This window comes from Catharus ustulatus, chromosome 8, assembly GCF_009819885.2.
Source record: "Catharus ustulatus isolate bCatUst1 chromosome 8, bCatUst1.pri.v2, whole genome shotgun sequence".
NCBI classification, from domain to species: Eukaryota; Metazoa; Chordata; class Aves; order Passeriformes; family Turdidae; genus Catharus; species Catharus ustulatus.
In genome coordinates this window covers 30,566,134-30,586,864 of record NC_046228.1, presented here as the reverse complement: position 1 = coordinate 30,586,864, position 20,731 = coordinate 30,566,134, and the positions used below count along the sequence as shown (strand labels likewise).

Genomic DNA, 20,731 nt, shown 5'->3' with positions numbered 1-20,731 from the left:
GTGGTGACTTGTCTTCTGTCTTGCACTGGAGGCCTTTTTTAAATAGATCTTAGAAACCCGGAATGGGCGTTTCCAAGGTCGGTTTGCATGGATGCCACAATCACAGAAAGGGATCTGTGTGTCAGCTGTAAGAGCAGCAGCAGCAGCAGCATCCACCCTTGGCTCAGGGCTGAGCCATGTCTCTGAGCTGAAGGAAGCGTACCCCCAGTCCGCCTTTTCCTACTGTCCTTGGGTGGCTGTAGCAGCTCCCATATTTGGGCTTGACAGTAGATGATTGCAGGTGGAGTCATGAAGCTGTTTGAGCAATGCTTGGTGCTCAGGCAGATGTTCCCCATGTCCTCTCTGGAGAAGGTGACGGGCCTTCTTTGCATAATACTTTATACAGCTTACAAGCTGTTCGTGGGAACTCACCACAGCGTGGGAACTCCTGGCCTAGGAAACGTATGCACTAAAACTGTGAGCACAAACCCAAGTAACTGCTTTAAATATTCAAAGACACAGAAATCATAATTTCAAAGTAGTAGCACCTGCAGATCTATTCTGTGCTGTGTGCATGTGTCATGAGAGCTCTTTGCTCCCCTTCTGCTGCAACAGTTCCCAGCTGGGGTTGCCAAGTCTGGGGAGAAGCATAGGTATGGACTGGTGAGGAGTGTAGGGAGGGGAAGAAGGTAGGGATGGAAAGCATCACGAGGCTTTGGGGTGCACACAAAAGCTCGGTGTTGTCCCCAGTCCCTTCCTGGTTTGTTCCCAGCACATGATCCCCACTGAACATGTGTCCTGCTTTTCCATTCTGCTGTGTGCACTTCTTGTAAGCAGGTCCTAAGCAGAGGCAAGAGATAGGGCAAGAGGAGAACCCGAGCTGCTCGTGGCCTTTTCTGCAGGGTGTTACACAAGTTTCAGTAAAGATAAGAAAACAGAAATTTAACAAAGCAGTGGATTAAGCAGTAGTTTCATAGATGAAGATTTACCAGTGTGTCTAAATGAGGACACCCACCTTTGGAGTGTTTAGGTACACAGCATAGAACTGGGCTGTGTGTTTGTCATGCTGAACAGTATGGCAAGTGTGTGCATTTAAGGTTTTAATAGTGTGATGATGATCAAGCCAAATAAAAATGCCTGACTAAATAAAACAGATTAATTAGGATTATCATATTTAATTATTTGGTTGGGGCTGGAGAAGAGCAATCCAGGAGAGATACTTACATCCCTTTTTTGAGAGTTGTCATAAGGCTGGAGATACATCGGCTTCCAGAAATGTAAAACCATATTTGTGTTTTTAAAGAAATACTTCTTGCAATTCTTTGAAGAGGTAATGGTCTTTTTACTAGCAACTGAATTTGAGTGTTGTCAGGTAGTCATTGGTTTGTGACTTTTGATGAACTTGAGGTGCTGTTCTAGAATGTACTGCTGATGCTGAGTAAATGATTCTAAGTATTCTTCTGAAATACATTAACTGTTTTGTATGCTGGAAGTCCAGGGGAAGTACAGTAGTGTTTTAGTTAGTCCAAAAAAGTGACTTAATGTTAAATTTATTTGCTATTATGATTTGATACTGAAATACATACTTCACTTTGATCTTGGTAGGATGTGGTAGAGTTACCTTGTGGTCCCATGATTATTTTGAAGTCTGATTTTATTTGTTTTGGTTGGTGTCAACAGAACACTCCCAGTCCCTGGCTACACCAGCCCACCCCAGTGACCTCGGCAGACAGCCTTGGTTTACGGAGTCACATTCCTGTGCGACCATCCAGCGCAGATCCTCTTCGGCCTCTCAAACTGACAACGCATTCCAGCCCACCTTTGTCCAAAAGCATTGTAGAGCATCGCAAAGAGTAAGTTTATTGTTGAACTTTGTGTGTGAGGGTAGATTTCAGCAAGTGATGTTGCCTTTTAGCTTCCTTTTAGTTTTTGTAGACATGGATGCCTGTGGGGAACACAGGCTTGTCATTGTGTTACCTTGTTGACTTGGTATGGTACTTGAGTTCATGAGTCATTTGAAGACTTCTAAAAATTGTACCTAATACAGAGGGAAGTTTAGTTTGTGTTAATAGATAACTTTGTTCAGGGCATGGGAAGAAAGGTCTTCCATCTGGCACATTGTACTACATTGAGCCTAACCTGTGTTTGCTTAACCTTTCTTCAAACAGAGAACTGGAGAGGAAAGCTTTCATTGAACCTCTGCGCTCTGTTACCACTGCGCCGGTGAAGAGTGAGCTGGAGCAGAGCAGAACACAGACAGCAAAGGAGGGCCATATGCACAGACATTATGCAGATCCAATGTTGAACCAGCTGCCAAGGCCACCACAGGAGACTGGGGAGCGACTGAGCAAATACAAAGAAGAACACAGGCGGATACTCCAAGAAAGCATTGAAGTTGCTCCGTTTACAGCTAAAATAAAGGCACTGGATGGAGAGAGAGAGAACTACTCCAGGGTAACGTCCTTGTCTTCAAGTCCCAAAAGCCATTCAGTGAAATACGACAAAGATGCTGAACGCTCTGTGTCAGAACTGTATAAAATTAAGCATTCAGTTCCACAGAGTTTGCCACAGAGTAATTATTTCACTACCTTGTCTAACAGTGTAGTAAATGAACCACCGAGATCATACCCATCAAAGGAAGCTTCTGGTGTATATGTTGATAAGCAAACTAATTGTCCTTCAACAGCAGCTAGTCCCCAGGCTATCCCATCCTACATTTCCTCCCTTTCAAAACCGCCACCTTTAATTAAGCACCAACCAGAGAGCGAAGGTTCTACAAGCAAGATTCCTGAGCAACTTTCACAGTCAGTGCAGTCTCACTCTGTGAATTCTTTCAGAAGTGACAGCAGGAGCCCTACTCAGTTGTCAGTCTCATCTTCAAATACACTTCGGAGTATGCCTGCCTTGCATAGGGCCCCTGTGTTTCACCCTCCTGTGCACCAGAACGTGGAGAAGAAGGAGAGCAGCTATAGCAGCCTTTCACCTCCAACTCTAACCCCTGTTCAACCCGTTAATGCTGGTGGTGGCAAAATACAGGAGTTGCAGAAACCGCCAACTTTAGTACCTGAGCCCAAGGAAGCCCAACCTGGTTACAAGGGCACTTCTGAACAGAATTTATCAGAAATGTGGAAGTCTAATAATGCCCCGAATAATGAAAAAGTGGATTGGCACAGTGAAAGAATGAGTGGAAAGTCACAGTCTGCTACAGCATCTGTTATTGTGCGTCCTCCTTCTAGCACAAAATACGAGAATGTACCAGTAATGCAGACTGCTTCGAAAGATCGAGTTAGTGAGAGATCTTCAGCTGTGACAAATCTAACAGATTGCCTGAAAATGGTGGAAGCCAGGGAGACTGGAAGAGTCATCCTGCCAAATATGAACTCAGACGGTTCTCGCACACAGTACGAAAAGAGATTTGCAGCTGTTTCGCAAGGCAGCATTCCTCGTGCCGTCACGCCTACCACAACTATCATCTGTAACACCAAAACGGATGTCACTGCATCAGCGGCAATGATGACCAGCATGTCGAGCCAGGGGGGCTCTGAAGTGACTTACTCCGTCTCAAGTGCGACGTCGTGCCCAGTGCTGGAGTGCACGGCCCCAAGAGCAGCCGGCCAGGCAGTGGCACAGCCCCAGGAGTGCAAGGTCAGCACTCCAGCTCCAGTTACATCCGCTGCTGGCAGCACTGCTCAGCCCAGCTTGGGATTCTCCACCTCTACTGACTTTGTCCATTTGAAAAAGCACAAGGCAGCGCTGGCTGCAGCTCAGTTTAAAAGTAGTAACACCACTGAGACAGAGTCCAACTCTGTAAAAAATCAGACATTCTCAACCTCTCTCTCCCTAGACAGTGCTATCGTCTGTAATACAATAAACAAAGCGAACTCTGTAGGCAGTGGGCAAACCTCCCAGACAAGTCAGCCAAACTACCATACTAAACTGAAAAAGGCTTGGCTAACAAGGCATTCAGAGGAAGATAAAAACACTAATAAAAAAGAGAATTCAGGGAACAGTGTTTCAGAAATTATTAAGCCGTGTACTGTCAATTTAATAGCTTCTACGTCTAATGATTTGCAAAATAACATAGATAGCAAAATCTTGGCAGATAAGTTTGTGAAGGAAGATAAGCAACCAAGGAGAAAAGGAAAACGAACTTATGACTCTGGCTCTGAAAGTGGTGACTCTGATGAAAGCGAGAGCAAGTCAGAGCAAAGGACTAAACGGCAGCCCAAGCCAACTTACAAAAAGAAACAAAATGATTTGCAGAAAAAAAAGGGTGATGCCGAGGAAGATGTGAGACCAAATGGTGTTCTTAGCAGAAGCGCCAAAGAAAAAAGCAAGCTGAAGTTGCAGAGCGGCAGTAACAGCAGTGAGTATATTAATCTGATTTGGAAGGCACAGAAGCGTGTGAAGTCCAACACTGTTAATCCTGGAGGGTTTGTCATGCACAGTAGCTGGGAAAAGAGCTAAAAAACGTGCCTGTGTAAATGAGTAGCTCCAGATTTACCTGTCTTGAGGTCTTTCGAAATATCCTGGTGTAAGAAGTAGAGCGTTCTGTATATGTGTTAACAAACTGGTTCTTAGCCTAAAAATAAGCCATAAACCATCTTGTTTATGCTGTCCATCAGAATTGAGCAGGCTGGTGCATATAGTTGGACCACTTGTATTGAGATCTATACATACACACACATATATTTGTTTTATTTTATTTTAAGATCTAATGCATTTAATTTTAGAGCACTGCTGGAGGGGAAGATTCTCTGTTGTTGAACTCTAATTCATCCTTTGATCAGAAAGCCAGAGGCAGTTCCTTGAGACCCTGATTCCACTCACTTGTGATTTGGTTAATTGAACCAAATTTGGTTAATGGAAGGTTTAAGGGAGAATAATTTCACACTCCTAACTAGCATGTGTAGTACATGGTGTTAACATCCCTCTTGTTTAAGGAATAAAAAATTTAGGGAAATACAAATCTCCATTTAAATGTAATACTGTAATGTGTAGCAGACTGTAACTAGATTAATCTGAAAAGAGAAACTGGTTTGCCAACATAAGGGATTTTATTTAAAAACTTGCCTTATTTTTCATCCCAATTTATTCTTCCTTTTCTTTGGGCTGGTTAAGTATTAGAGAATCTACCATTAAATTACTTCTTGTACAACATTTTAAGTACAGGTAGCAAGAAAATGAGCAATAATTCCTGTAATTGCATTCTGTGGCTTTTCACTGTCTGGTGTATAAAGTTATTCTTCTGGTATCTAACAGTGATCCCTGAATTGTACTGGGTGCTGAAAGTGTCGTAGTCTGTCTGAAGTATTCTGGATATTTGGTCCAGTGGTAATAGTATTACTTTTTCTTTCTGTCCCAAATAAAGGGAGTATCAAGGCTAACATGCCTGTAAATCTTCTTCAGCTTCCCTTCTTAAAGGAAACTGTAAATACATACATTTAATATGTTAAGTGTTTATGACCTTTCTGTTGTTGCAGAAGATTTTTTTGTGGTAAATGCCTGCAAGAGAAGCTAGTCAGAGATTTTTCTTTCAAAAAGAACTTTCCACAGAGTTTTAGACAAAATCATAGTCAACCTTGAGGAACTTTCAGGGAAGATGGTGTTCCCTTGGAACAGCTGCTTAGGTTCTCTGTAGGTGGCTGAAGGTGACTAACTCTGCTTCAGGGTCTGGGGCTCAGTGGCAGTTCTGTGGCATGGGTAGTATGTGGATTCTGCCAGGGTTGGAAAGTGCTTTGTCTTGATGCTGATTTGGAAAGCCCCCTGGGAACTCGTGTGCTAGCCAGAGCCCTCAGAGCTCCAGGCTGGGAAGCTCCCTCCTGCAAAGCAAGGCATTTCACAGCTCTGCCAGTGTTGGGGGGCTTCCAAGTGCCTATTACCTACAGACCTTGAAATCTATCAGCTCCCAGATAATGCTCAGAATCTCTGCTTCCGAGCCAGAAAACATTGTTTTGGACTAATAAACCGGTACTTGGGCCTTTTTAAGTTTTAATACAGTTACTGTCATGCCTTGGGCGAGTGTGGAGTGTGATTTCTAGACCAAGAACTGAGGCATAGGTATTTTGTCATTTGCAAAGTTTGTACAAGTCATCTCTGGGAAAATATCAATCTGAACCCAGGTACCAAGTCCAAAGTTAGCACCCTGACCCTTTTATCATCCTGCGTCAGATCCCTGTTTACAGGGCATGAACTTTCAAGAGTAGGGGTAGATGAAGTGACAGATAATTCTCTCTGTCTGCAGATAAGAGTGGTGCCACTTTCATGACTCCTTAAAATGAAAGCTTGTTTAAGTAACAACAGGGTTCAGTTTCAAAACCTGTATGTGAAAATTGCACTTATTACTCAATAGACTTGCTCCTCATGTTACTTGGTGTCAGATCTGCTGAGCTCATTACCAAAATAGAATTACTCCTTGGCCTTGCAGAGCCAACAAACCAGACAGAGTATAAATGGATTCTGTGAATATAGCTGCTATTCTGTAGTTATAACTTTTTTTTAAAGTTACAGCTTTGAAGGAGTTGGAATTTGGTTTTAGGTTGGTTTTTAAAAGCTCTGCTTTTATTCATTAAACTGTGACCTTTTTTGCCTACACCTTCACTCGAAACAGGGTTCAAGCCTAACTTTCTTGCAGTATTGTAAGTCTTTGCTTTTTTTCTCAGAATGAGATTCTGATGATGGTTTTAGTAGAATGTCTGATGAATGATACTCTTGATGTAAGGGGAAATGTGGTGTTTTGGCAGCTTAGCAGTTACTTAACAGTGCTCCTGCCTGTGTAAATTTAATTGGTCCCTTTTTTAACTTTGGTGCTGACAGGCAGGCAAGTGGAAATAAAAAATGTTATGCAGGTAACAAATGTCCAGAAAAAAAAGTGTTGACTGCTGACTATCTTGACTGTATTCTGTGAGAAAGGAGTACTGGTACCTCACCTGAAACTCTACTTATTTTTGCAGCTGGTATACCTCGCTCAGTGTTAAAAGATTGGCGCAAAGTAAAGAAGCTGAAGCAAACGGGAGAGTCCTTTTTGCAGGATGATTCTTGTTCTGAAATAGGACCAAATTTGCAAAAATGCAGAGAATGTAGGTTAATAAGAAGTAAGAAAGGAGAAGAACCAGCTCATTCACCAGTATTTTGTAGATTTTACTACTTTAGGCGGTAAGTATGCCTAGTTTCCTGGTAATGTGGTGCTTCAGCTTTTAAAAATTGACAAAGGACTGGCATACCTGAAAGCATGTCTGATTTTTCTGGCTCAGTCCACCCAATAAAAGACAGCATCTATTTTAACAGTATTTACATTTGCATTTCTTTTGTGGATTGACTTCATTGCTGTTTAAAGCTTTATAGCAAAAACATCAGAACATCTGCCTGGTGTACCCTAGGCAAGTAGAAAATACTATTCATCACCATTAAACAGGTGTCTGACATTTGAAGTGGGATTTTCAAAAGGCAAGCTTCCATTTTTCAGGACAAGTCATACAACTGCAGAGTTGCACTTCTGCCAGTATATGGTGGGAATGTTGCTCAGGGTTTTCTGGGAGTTTTCTGAGGACAAGAGAGGAGTTGTGACCTCCTTTTTTGCAATTAATGGCCCATCAAGGAAAACTCAAAGGGAAAAAATTTCCTGGGGTGCAGGAAGTGCCAAGAAAGGGTAAAACAGCTTCAATTTATGTGTGGATCATGCTGTCAGTATTAATCAAACTTGTTATCGACAAGAAACTGCTTCCTAAATGGGGATTAATTTTTTATAATGAATCTTCAGTTAAAGGACTTGGTAGATCTATAGGAATCATTTCAAGGCTGGACTCTGAATACCTTCTCTGTAAGAATATTTGCTTCCATATTTGGCAGAGTTGGAATTTTAGTTGGTTTTCTTCCCCCTGTATAAAGGAGAAAACTTAAAGGTTTGCCAACATTACAAAAAAAAAAACAGTATGGAATTAAAAAACTTGAATATTTTTATTATATTGTGGTAAATTTTCCAGCAGATTAATTATTTTCATTGTGTATAGATAGTAGGGCTTGAATTGCAAAAGTTTATTTACACTTTTTTTGGAAATTGTTACTGTTTTGAAAGCTGGAAGTTGATAAATTAGTCTTGTTCATTTGAATGCATATCTTAGTGTTATTTTTGGTACTTCAGGACTGTTTCGCTGGCATAAAGTCCTTAACTGTTATATCTGTATAATGACTTATCCTGTTCTGGATAAGATGGAATGATTAATTGTTGCCAGTAAAAAATAGGCTAAGTGTAGCCAGGGTAGTGGATCGGCCCTGGGTAGGGTAACAGAAAAGCTTTTTACAGGTCAGAGTTTAGTGGATACAAAACATTAGCTTCTACTGGTGATTTGTTTGGCCTAGAAAAGTTTTGTTTTCTCAGTATGAGAGCAGTATGATACAGAAATTTATGAAATATAAGTCAGGGTGAGTGACTGCTGTCACAGATATTCCAAAAATTGAAAACTCCGAAGGAGGTGGAACCAAACTTTGACCAGAATAAAAAAAAAAAAAAAAAAAATTTCTTTCTACAATTTTAAAGGAGTAATAAAGGCTAGAGAGAGATAATGATGAGTGAATGGGATGCAAAAAAGGTTCCTGAAAGGTTTGTTTTAATTTTCATGCTTCCTTATTGATAATTTTAAAACTATTTTCATCAGTAGGATTTATTTTAAAATTAGAAAAGGATGTAGGTTGATAAGGTGAAAAGAAAACTTCAGTGTTGTAAGATCTAAGCAGCATGGTAAAGTAGCAATAAATTGGAAATCACAGAGTATAATGGTACATGCAGTCAAACTATGTTTTCATTTTTAGGTTGTCTTTTAGTAAGAATGGAGTGGTCAGGATAGATGGTTTCTCCTCTCCTGATCAATATGATGATGAAGCACTGAGTTTATGGACACATGAAAACTATGAAGATGATGAACTGGACCTAGAAACTTCTAAATACATTCTGGATATCATTGGGGATAAATTTTGTCAGTTGGTAACGTCTGAGAAAACAGCCATGTCCTGGGTGAAAAAAGATGGTAAGGACTCTTCAGTGCTCTCAGGTGTTCTTCACTTTTTCTTGGATGGCCATTGCTTCCTTTTGCATAGCTCTCTTCCCCTGGCTGTTGGGTTTTTCTAGGCTGTTTGGTGTGAGGACATGCTGGGAAGGGTTCCTTCCTCAGCCTGATCCCCTTCCTGTGCTGGTGGCTGTGCTGGTCTGAGGCCAGGCTCCTGTTGGATTTGGAGTAGCCTCCATTCCCAGCTTGGCCTCCAGCTCTCCAGCCAGAACAGCCAGCTCCCAGCCAAGGCCTGTGGCGAGCCAGGTACTGACTGCTGCCAACAAATGGTGTGTTTCTGATGTGTCTCGTTCCCAAAACGCAGGAGAGGACTGGAGCAGTGTCGGCCCCGCAGAGCATGTGCTAACACTGTCACCTCCTCCCCACCAGAGCCACCGTCCATCCTTCTGGCCCACAGCAGATGGGCACAGACTGGTGGCTCTACTAGTTCCAGGCTGTATGAGGAGGAAGTGGAGCAGAAAACACAAACTGCCAGGTCTCTGAACAGTTACCTGCCTCCCGTCCGTTCAGCTTCAGATGTCCAGCTCACTGGCTTGGCTGCCCTTTAGATCAAACATGTTCTGTGGGCAGTCAGGTGAAAAACCCTCTCAAATGCATGGTGTAAGAAGTGTGTGCTAAAAAAGTTCTTAATTCTTGCAGCAATATCTTTTCTGTATTACTTGCATCTGGTTTTCTGAAGGCTTTATTTCTTTTTATAAAGTGTTGATAGTAGCACTAAAGAGGATGGTGTGTAATGGAACTAAGGGGGTAGCTCTTGATGGCCTGTTCATGATGGATCACTTTCCTCCCCCAAAACCCAGTTGTGTCTGAGGGGAAACTTATGAATGCTTCATCTATAAAGACTTAATTTTGTGCTTTGCATTTAAATTTCAGTCCTTTTATTCTGCTTATTTTGTATTTCAGCCAAAATTGCGTGGAAGAGAGCAGTGAGAGGAGTCCGTGAGATGTGTGATGCATGTGAAGCCACATTATTTAACATTCATTGGGTCTGCCAAAAATGTGGATTTGTGGTCTGCCTAGATTGTTACAAAGCAAAGGAAAGGAAGAGTTCTAGAGGTCAGTTCTTTATGAACTAGAGTGTTCTATAGGCTGTTTATTCTCATTTGTTGCAGAGCTGCTGATCCATTAGAACTGTCTTTCTGTAAAATGTTAAATTACTTCTTGTGTGTGTTGGTTACTCTTAGAACTTTTTTACCTCCTTTTTTGTCAGTAGATGTAGAATCAGTAGTTGAGAAAGCAACTGCTGTGGGGGCTATTTTAGCTCTTTGTCTGCATTTTAGTCTTTTTGTGTGGATTGTTGTAGATTGCTTGTGCCTTGCTCCTCAAGGTTAAATCTTGTTCTTCAGTTGTGAGACTGGTGGTCAGTCACACCTCCCTGTTTAGGGTTACTCATTGCTGTTAAGAGTTGCCTTGATTTGAATGCTTTCTGGAGCCCTCCCGTTGGAAATGACTTGTCATACTGAGGTAACATGCTGTTTTATAGTTTTATCATAAAAAAGAGATGGAGAAAAATACTTTGCCTAGTATTTAAAATTAATATTAATGGAAGTTTCACAATCCATAAGCCTACACATTGTGTGTTTAGCCTGTGCTCTACTTTAGTCTGGAGAGAGGGAAGTATAACAGGACTGACTTGCAAACCTCTGATTTCTGGATGACCCAGCTGCAATTGAAAGGAGGAGTTACTTGGAGGATTGATTTGGGCTTGGAGCCTTTGGCTGTGACACGGGTGTGCAGATGCTTGGTAGAATGCATTGCCTTCCCTGGGAGGCAGGCATTGTGCCCTGGCACAGTTCTGCAGTCAGATGCTATGCCAGGAACTGATTCAAGGATAATGCTGTTTTGAAAAGCAGTTCCATGTTGTCATCGTCACGTAATGTCACAGATGTGAAGTGTTAGTAAAATCAAGTTTAACTATTAGGTGGCGAAGCTTTGCCAAATGGAGGTATTTTGTTTGGCGGCTTGCCAAATGGAGGGTCTCACCCATTTTGAAGTTTTTAGGGAGCTAATGTCAGCATTTTCCGGCACTGAGAACAGTTGTTAATGGGTTAATGCTGGAGGCTGCTTCAGCAGCACTTCACTGGCTGCAGTCTGGGTGTGCGCATGTGTGTGCATCCATCTGACGTGGCTTGGGATATGCGCCAAACATTATTTACCCTGGTGGGAACACACAGTCAGAGGCTTTTTATAGTGCGTGTTAACCAGCCAGGAAAGTTTTAGTAAAATGTCTTAGAAGTTTGAACAAGCAGTATAAAGAAGGAGGCTTCTCTTCAGTTTTCTTACAAGGAGGACTTTCTCCTTTCTGTTGATTGTAATTCTAGGTGTGAAAGCAGAAGTACGACAGCTTCCCTCTCTGTGGCTTCCTTTCTGATGCTGTAGGATTCACATAAACTGTGTTGCTTCTTTGGCACTCTCTTAAAAAACATTCAGAGCCACTCAGCCATCTGTATATAACAGGACTTTATACTACACCATTTTTTCTGGAACCAGTAGTTGTTTTTACAGTTGCTGAATGTAACAGAGAATCCCCTGGTTTTTCCCTGCTTCACTAGGCATGTTAGAGGTTTAAATATTCCAGATTCAGATACTTATCACTTCCTGATCACAGGAGTGAATGAATATGCAACCATTGTTACATTCAGACAGTTCATGGCACCATCAAGTGGCATGCCATGTTAAGACAATTCCATGAGAAAATAGATTGAGTAGATGCATACTGTTTTGTTGTCTTGATATATTTGTTTGTGACAAATATTGGATATTGAGATGTTTTACATGCTACCAAAACTACTGAATAGCTTATAAATTTAGTATTTATCTGAAGGAACATTTGAAAACACTGTGCACCTACTACAGTGTAAAAAAAATTGCCTTAAATGTGTTAAATGCTTCCTATGGTGTGTTCCCTAGTTAAAGTTGCTGGAGTGAGCAAACTGGCTTGAAAAAATGTCTTAAAACTAGCTGTTTAATGGATAGAACACAAGACTGGGGATTGAGAGAGAAATCACGTTCTTTCTGCCCTGAAATCACATTCTTCCCCGAAATCACGTAGCAGGTCTGTGACCAGTTGCTTGACCAGACATTTTTTGCTCTTGTTCTTCTTGTGTGTTTTCTTTACACTGCATATTTCAGGAGAGTCTTCCTTAAACTTTTCAGAAAGCCTCTCTCTCCTACCAGTTAGGCCCTCTCACTGGCACAAATGATTTCCAGCCAATTTTAGGGTTTCATGGTTGCTTTAATGTGACGTAAATCAGTGATGCAACTTCCCTCTCCTTTGTGCCACCAGTACCACTGATGTAGCTGCACTGTAAGCTGAATCAGAGAGATGACTTGGTTAGATGATCATCTTTTTGGCTTGTCTGGCGAACTTTGGTTGAAAACAGATGCTTCCAATTGGAGTGTGGATTGTGTCAAATTAGATGAGCCATACAATCACAGCCTAATTATGTCTCTTTTTCCATGGCAAGATTCATCAAGTAAGGCTCATGGCCTTAATAGCAACCGTAGATTATTTCAGCCTGTGATAAATTGGCAACTCACTAAATGTGGTAAAGGGAATACACTTTGAAAGTTGAAGGTAGTTGGTGAGGGCCTGTGTTACAGATAGGTATTTCAGATTTCAGTATTGTTAAAACTCTTTGTTAATGTGAAAAGTAGCTGTTGAATGCAAGTCCTTGTCACACCGGATACCCAGACAGAAAGCTGTATATGCAGAGAAATGTTTCTAACCAAAGCCAGTCTGAAAGACCTTAGCTCTCTCTGTATGCAACATAAGGGAAGTAAAACATTGGCAAACTATTTTACAGATAAGGAATTGTACGCCTGGATGAAGTGTGTGAAGGGACAGCCTCATGATCACAAGCACCTGATGCCAACACAGATTATTCCAGGCTCTGGTAAGACCATATGTGAACAAGCAGAAGCTGTTTTTTCCCAGGTCTTTCTCTGAAGGGGGGCCAGAGTTGTTTCTTGAAACTTCTATTTTCATTTAAAAACCTGGGAATTGGGTTAAATTGTTGCGAAAAGCAAGTGGTTCTTGACCAGTTGCCAGCACTGGGCACAAATGATGATGAGAGTAAGAGGAATGTGCTGACATGTGTAAAGGGGTTTTGGGGACAGTGAAGAAATTGAGGGCCTTTTTTGTGATGGATTTTTGTCAGATAAGAATAAAACAATCAGAATGTACTTAATAAATCTGACGTTAGCTGTTAAAAGAGAATCTTTAAATAGTATTACTGAGGCAATGGATTTTTGTGGATTTGTTTTTTACTGATGTCTATCCCATATCCAAGAAGAAAAGAAGGGTTTAGATTCAGATGATTGAGAAAAATGCACTGAATGACTCATGATAATTGTAAAACTAAGCAGGAATCATAAACCCAGCTAGATTCAGAATTCTGCTTACAGCCAAGCAAGTTCTCTGAAGTAGTGCCATTAGGTGTGGTGTAGTGGTTAGCACAGAATTTCTGTCAGCATTGATACAGACCAGAAAATAGAAAACTGAAGTGTGCCCTTAAAATGCACTAAGTAAATTCCCTGGTTATTTTAAACTGAAAATACAGAACCAATATTCTATAGGTTGTTGAATGTTAGTTCAGGTAGAAATGAAGGTTGGGTAGATTTCATAACAAATTCAAATTCCAGAACAGGTTCTAGACTGAAACTGTTTTTAATTTTAAGTTGTGAAAGTGAACACTCATCTGGAAACAGCACAATGAAGAATGCCTGCTTAACCTCAGTTTTGTTCTTCCGTGCATACCCATTACCAAATAGCCTTCATTTATATGCTCACATACTGATTTTTTTTTTCTCAAGACATGGTTCACTTCTGTCTGTAGCTGATGGTTTTATTGAATGAAGCAATGATATACCCATTGAACAATGAGAAGTAAACAGCTAAAGGCTTGCCTGATGTGTTGCATGCAATGGAAATGGAGATTAAAACTTATATTATTCAGAAGAGTAGTGTGCAATTATTTAATTGAACATGTCTGCACAAGCTTAAGATAAACTGAGCAGTCATTTTGGTGTAGTTTTGGGTGGTAAATTCAGCATTTTTAATAGTTTAAAACATCACTCTGTGCGTTGTAAAGGGGGTCACAGAAGGATTGACAGCTACTGATGTTTTTCTTCTTAATTGTCTTTAGTTTTGACAGATCTTTTAGATGCTATGCACAATATTAGAGAAAAATTTGAAATTAAATCCCATTGTCAGTGTACCACCAAGCAGAACACACAAGCTGGCAAGCTCCCTGCAATGAATGGTGTGTCTCAGGTGAGTCTAAAATGTATGTATATATTACATCTTGTTCAAGTGCTCTGATCATGGTGGATTTTTGTATTTAAATAGTACCAGTTGCATTTTAGTTTGCATATGTGGGGGTTAAATGCTGACCATGTCTTTGAAACGCATTAAAGTGAAGCTGTGTAGTTAAAAATAAATTTGTTCTTTACAGGTTTTGCAGAATGTCCTTAACCACAGTAATAAAATTTCTCTGTGTATGCCTGAGTCTCAACAGCAGAATACTCCTCAAAAATCTGAGACAAATGGCAACACAAGTCCAAGAAGTGATGTGAGCACAGACAGCAAGTTAACACCACCTGAATCCCAGTCCCCACTGCATTGGCTGGCTGATCTTGCAGAGCAAAAAGCCAGAGAAGAAAAAAAAGGTATATGTTTGCAATTGTCACATCATGTCTGTGACTTCGGGAGTGCTACTGGTGTGTTGCAGATGACATTAAGGTGGGAGTGTGTGTCGATCTGTTGGAAGGTAGGAGGGCTGTGCAAAGAGACCTGGAATGGTTGGATGGATGGGCAGAGTCCAATAAGATGAAGTTTAATAAGTCCAAGTGCTGAGTCCTGCATTTTGGCCACAATAACCCCCTGCAATGCCATAGGCTGAGGACAGTGGCTGGACAGTGCCCAGGCAGAAAGGGACCTGGGGGTGCTGGTACAGCCGACTGAACATGAGCCAGCAGTGTGCCCTGGTGGCCAAGAAGGCCAATGGCATCCTGGCCTGCCAGGAATAGTGTGGCCAGCAGGAGCAGGGAGGTCATTCTGCCCCTCTACTCATCACTGGTGAGGCCACACCTCAAGTGCTGTGTCCACTTCTGGCCCCTCAATTTAGGAAGGATGTTGAGACATTTGAGCACATCCAGAGGAGAGCAGCAAGGCTGGTGAGGGGTCTGGAACACAAACCCTGCGAGGAACGGCTGAGGAGGCTGGGTTGTTTAGCCTGGAGAAAAGGAGACTCAGAGGTGAGTTATCCCTCTCTGCAACTTCTGAAAGGTGGTTGTAGTCTGGTGGGGATTGGTCTCTTTTTCCAGGCAACAGCTGACAGAGTGAAAGGACACAGTCTTAAGCTGCACAAAGGGAAATTTAGGTTGGATGTTACAAAATTTTTTTTTACTGAAAGAGTGTTAAAGTATTGGAATTTTCCACCTGTGAAGGTGGTGGAGTCACCATCCCTGGATGTGTTTAAAAAAGATTGGTTGTGGCACTCAGTGCTGTGGTTTAATTGGGTGGTTTTAGGGCATGGGTTGGACTTGATCTTAAAGGTCTCATCCAAGCTAGTGATTCCGTATGATTCTGTAATTGATTTAATAAAAAAAAGTAATGCCATTGCTGTTCAGAAAAAGAAAATATAGTGTTCTTTTGTCTAGTGATTCCAACCTTGAAACTGCAATGCCTTTCCCTGGTGGCATCAGAACCATAATATCCACAGGTGGAATGCATGTGTGCTATGCAAGTATTTCCAGCTGCATATCTCACTCAGTACAGGTACTCACTCAGCTGCACATCTTAGATGCTGAGGAAGGCCTTTGCTTGGTCACATGGTTTGACTGTGTTTTGAAGGATGAGTTTCATCCTCTGGTGTGTTTCCAGGTGAACGAAGCACTAGTGCTGCACAGTCTGTTATCACCACTAGGAAATGCAGGATGCTGGTGCTGTTCCTATGTGTGCTTATGATACAACAGTGTAAACTTGAAATGATTGTTTTTGTTTTAGAGAACAAAGAATGTCCTTCTGGAAAGCATTCAAAGGAAGGGAAAGACCAGGATAATTTGGAGTCCCCAAACTGTAAAAGTTCCCCTCCTGCATCCCAGAACAATGAGCAGGGCTCAACCTTACGAGATCTGTTAACTACAACAGCAGGCAAACTGCGTCTGGGTTCTACAGATGCTGGCATTGCTTTTGCTCCAGTTTACTCTACAGGAACAGCAGTAAGTGTTTACAAGATGCACAGTTTTCCTCTTGGGATTTGAAAGTCTCTGTCAATCTGTTCTGGCACTTTACAGTTAGAGCAATCTGATAGGTGTCTTGCTGTAAATACTCATTCATAATTAAAACTTCAAATGTGCACGCATTAACATTTTGTTTTTATATATGATGATAATTGATAAAACATCAGAAATGTTATTCTTGTTCAAAAGGAATTGCATTAAGTTGCTTTTACATCGTTTAAGCGTGCATTTGTTTTCTAACAGAGTGGCAAGAGTGGAAGGACTATGCCAAACATTCTTGATGACATAATTGCTTCAGTAGTAGAAAACAAGATTCCACCAAATAGAGCACCAAAGATAAATGTAAAATCTGAAATAAACGATGAGCCAAAGGATGATAAGAAATGTATTCAGGATGACTGCAGTAAATGGTACAGTGATATCCAGTATTCGTGGATCTGTGATAAGCATGTTCTGTGGCTCAGAGACCATAAAAACAGCAACAACTGGAAGCTCTTCAAAGAGTGCTGGAAACAAGGAAGGGTAAGTCTTAAACAGGTTGGTTGGTAAAGTGACATCAGCATGACTCTGGGGAGTTGTGTATTAAAGGACAGAAATGCCTAACTCCATGTTTGAATCTGGGGGCAAGAAAAGATTGCCAGGTATAGCCCACACATGAACCTTGCATAGCTAAGCTTGAGTTAACCAGTAATAATGAATTGGACATTTCTGTTACGGAATTTCAGATTCCAAAAAGAGGTGACACCTTTGGATATGGGTGCTGCTGGAGGAGTGTTAACAGCTCAGTAAGACTGAGGTCTTCCATGTGTGTTCCAGACACAATTGTATTCCAGTTCAGTTAAAGAATTTGTGTACTTGCAGAAGGATAAGTACTGCTTTTAAAAATTATTTTGTTTTACTCTTTACAGCCTGTTTTGGTATCTGGTGTGCATAAGAAAATGAACTTCAGCCTGTGGAAAGCTGAGTCAATCAGTCTGGATTTTGGAAACCAGCAAGCTGATATCTGGAATTGCAAGGACAGTATTATTTCAAACACCAATGTCAAGGAGTTCTGGGATGGTTTTGAAGATGTTTCGAGTATGTTCCTTCAATGTATTATGGTATTGATTCTGAACATGATCAGTGTTAGAAACTGCAGTTAAAAATGTCGTTATGGATCTTGAGGCTTTGAAGAAACTTTAAAAAAAGAGCTCTAGGTAATCTGTTTCCAGAGAATGCAGAGGAAACTTGCGTTTTGTATCTCTGCAGAATTAAGGATGCACTATTATGCTGGCTAGGTCTGACTCAAGAATCCAGACAAATGTCCTTCTTACTTAAATAGCTGAGTTTGGTTTGGTTTGGGTCTTGAAATAAATTATCTCCTGTTTATGTATGAAATCTTGATTCTTGGCAAGTTTAGAGTTAATGTTTATATTTTAGTTGAGTAAAGCAAAACACCAACAGTATGTTACTTTTTAGTTATTTCTACATTACTTACAGAACGGCAGAAAGTAAAAAATGGAGAAACAGCTCTGCTAAAACTGAAAGACTGGCCTTCTGGTGAGGATTTCAAGACCATGATGCCAGCAAGGTATTTTGAGTTTAATATTAGATGTTCTTAAGTAAAAATTAATATTCTGTTTAATATTTAAACATAAATTCAATTATATTTTTTTTTCTTTTCTCCTCCAGATATGAGGACCTACTAAAAGTTTACCCTTGCCTGAATATTGTAGTCCAGAAGGAAAACTAAACTTGGCTTCTCATCTGCCAGGATTTTTTGTCCGTCCAGATTTGGGACCCAGACTGTGCAGTGCATATGGTGAGTTTGCCCTACAAGTGCAGCAGTTACCTCTTCCCTTAAACTTGAGAATATCACACATTGCAGTGGTTGATACAAAGCTGAGCTTTCTTGAAGGATAATTGTTCACTGAATGTAGGGGAAAACTGACTGACTTGGCATGTGCCTGGGCCATGAGAGTCTATTTGCTTCTCCATTTCTTTCCATCTCGTGCTGTTAGATTATTCTGAGGTGTACAAATGGCTAGCTGCTGTATAAATGAGCAGCAATAGAACTGTCTTTAGCACTGCTATGTGACAAAATACTTCATGAAATACCACTGTGTTCATAATTCTGGTCATAAATTATTCTTATCGTATTTCTCATAATTTATTTTGTGTGCTGTACAAAATAACCTGTTTAGAAAAAAGCCTATTTAGAAAAGGTTAATTTCCTCAGACACTTTGTCTGCTCCTTTTTTTGCAAAGAATTTAGTTCAATTCTGTTTTACAAATTATTGTAATAGGACAAGAAATTAGTAGTAATTTGTCACAAAGTGGCTTTGATTTTAAAAGTTCTCCAAATATCCTGTGAAAGAAGCATATTAACAATAGTGATAACGGCATGGGTCTGAGAACTGTGTCATTAATGCCACTCTGAGGTAATACTGCTCGAAGGCTTAGTCTTCCAAAATGACCTTTTGACTTAAGAATGTTCATTTCCACTACTTAAAACTAAAATTAATTTTCCTCTTTGGGTGTTATTTTGATTAAGAACACTCTTACAGCCAAACATAAAAGTGACAGATTTGATAACCTTGTGTATTCATTGTACCTGTATTCTGCTCTGAACAACCTGAAGGGTTGAAGAGGAATGGAACATAGGGGTCAGGAAGTGTCTCTGACTGTTCTGCTAAAATGTTTTGTTCTGACACAAATGCTGTGCAGGAACAAGTACCTGGACTAAGAGAGAATCTCAAGGACTCTGTTGTCTATCTCAGTGACGCCAAGTATACTTCAGAAATTTCTTCTCCACTGTTGCACTTCTGATTTGAATATGCAATACAAACAGATCTTAATTTTATCTTGTAACATAGGTGTGGCTGCTACTAAAGACCATGACATAGGAACCACAAATCTCCATATTGAAGTTTCTGATGTTGTGAACATCCTTGTTTATGTTGGCATAGCCAAAGGAAATGGAGTACTTTCTAAATCAGGTAATGTGAAACTCACTCACTGTAAGAGGTGTGGATGGACTGAATGTTCTGGCTCTCCTAAAATTGACACTGTTCTTTGGAAGGCAATGAAATAGATCCATAAGAACTTGCTTACAGCTGGGAGATTCTTTGTTTCGGGGGTTTGCACACACATTAGTTCTGTATAAAATACACTGCAGTTTATTAATTATGAAATGGTATATCAAACTCCTTCCACTTTTTTTGCCATTAGGTATAGTTGATGCACCATTCCTGTGCTGGGACTGGCATAGCTAATGGCAGTGCAGGGTTAAGGATTTTCTCTGGAAGCTGTGTTGGTTCTAACAATTATGTCAGGGTGATGTATTTGCCAAACCTTCTGTTTATGTAGCTTCTTCTGGATGCATTGTGCTTACTCTATTGAATTTGGGTTGTAATGTAATTTTTCAATGGAGAGCTTAAATTGGTGTAGGTTATCATCTCTATGAGGTTTATTGTTTATGTGAAACAGTCTTTAAATCAATGAAAGAGTTTTCTTTCTTTGCCCTTTTTCTTTTGTTCTCTTATTCTGTAATCAGCAAATGTAGATTTTGGGTGTGACTAATAGAGCTGCAGTAAAGTTTGTCTTTCATTTGCTTTGTTTTCACTTGTGTGTGTGCACTGAGTTAATAGCAGCCAACTTGAGCATCCTGGGAGAGCTCTGGCTGGTGAGCAGCATGGTAAACACTGCTTGTGCTGACTGCAGGAAAACACCTTTTTCATATTTCCATTTTCTGGTACTAGCCTCATTTATTTGTTGTTCAGCTGGAGATTGTGTTCTGTTGAATTTAGGAAAAAGTTAAAAAAAGTGAAAAAGTTAAATGTGAAAACTAAATGTATATTTAAGGTATCCATGACATTTATGTTCTAGTAATGAGTTACAAACACTGAACAGAAAGATCACCTGGTGGCTTCTGTTGTATTCAACAAACTTTTATCTGCTCAGTCTCACAAAAGAAATATGAAAAGAAGGTATTTAGTTTCAACATTTTTTCTCTTTTTCACATTTAAAGAATTTTTTTTGTTGAACCCTAGGAGTTTTGAAGAAGTTGGAAGAGGAAGATTTGGATGACCTTTTAAGGAAGCGGTTGAAAGATTCAAGTGAATTACCTGGTGCTTTATGGCACATTTATGCTGGCAAAGATGCTGACAAGATAAGAGAGTTTCTGCAAAAGGTTAGATTTATTACACTTAACTTATATTTAAAACCTAAGTAATTGGTAAATCAAAGGGAGCTGACAAAAACCACAAACCCCAACTCGATGTTAGAGTAGGGAGGAAGGCAAAATTATTTATAGCACATAAATTATACTTGACCTGCTGCACTACCAACAAATAAAATACGTAACGCGTACATTTATTTTGTAAGAGTGACAGGTGGCCTGTAACTGAAGGCTCAGGAGGGCATGGAGACCTGCTCTAATACAAAAGATAATTTGTGGGATGATG

The 20,731-nt window shown here is 40.4% G+C and overlaps 1 protein-coding gene across 1 annotated transcript in view; it reads left to right on the top strand.

Annotated features, from left to right (window-relative positions):
• Positions 1–20,731, top strand: part of JMJD1C (jumonji domain containing 1C) — a 159,313-nt gene that overhangs the window by 130,038 nt on the left and 8,544 nt on the right. Inside the window, 16 exon segments of the mRNA XM_033065496.1 lie at positions 1,660–1,832; positions 2,148–4,345; positions 6,933–7,134; positions 8,788–9,002; positions 9,945–10,097; positions 12,848–12,937; positions 14,189–14,316; positions 14,498–14,711; positions 16,051–16,265; positions 16,530–16,808; positions 17,195–17,363; positions 17,766–17,856; positions 17,958–17,968; positions 17,971–18,087; positions 19,142–19,264; positions 20,318–20,457. Coding sequence (XP_032921387.1) covers positions 1,660–1,832; positions 2,148–4,345; positions 6,933–7,134; positions 8,788–9,002; positions 9,945–10,097; positions 12,848–12,937; positions 14,189–14,316; positions 14,498–14,711; positions 16,051–16,265; positions 16,530–16,808; positions 17,195–17,363; positions 17,766–17,856; positions 17,958–17,968; positions 17,971–18,087; positions 19,142–19,264; positions 20,318–20,457 — 4,518 coding nt within the window.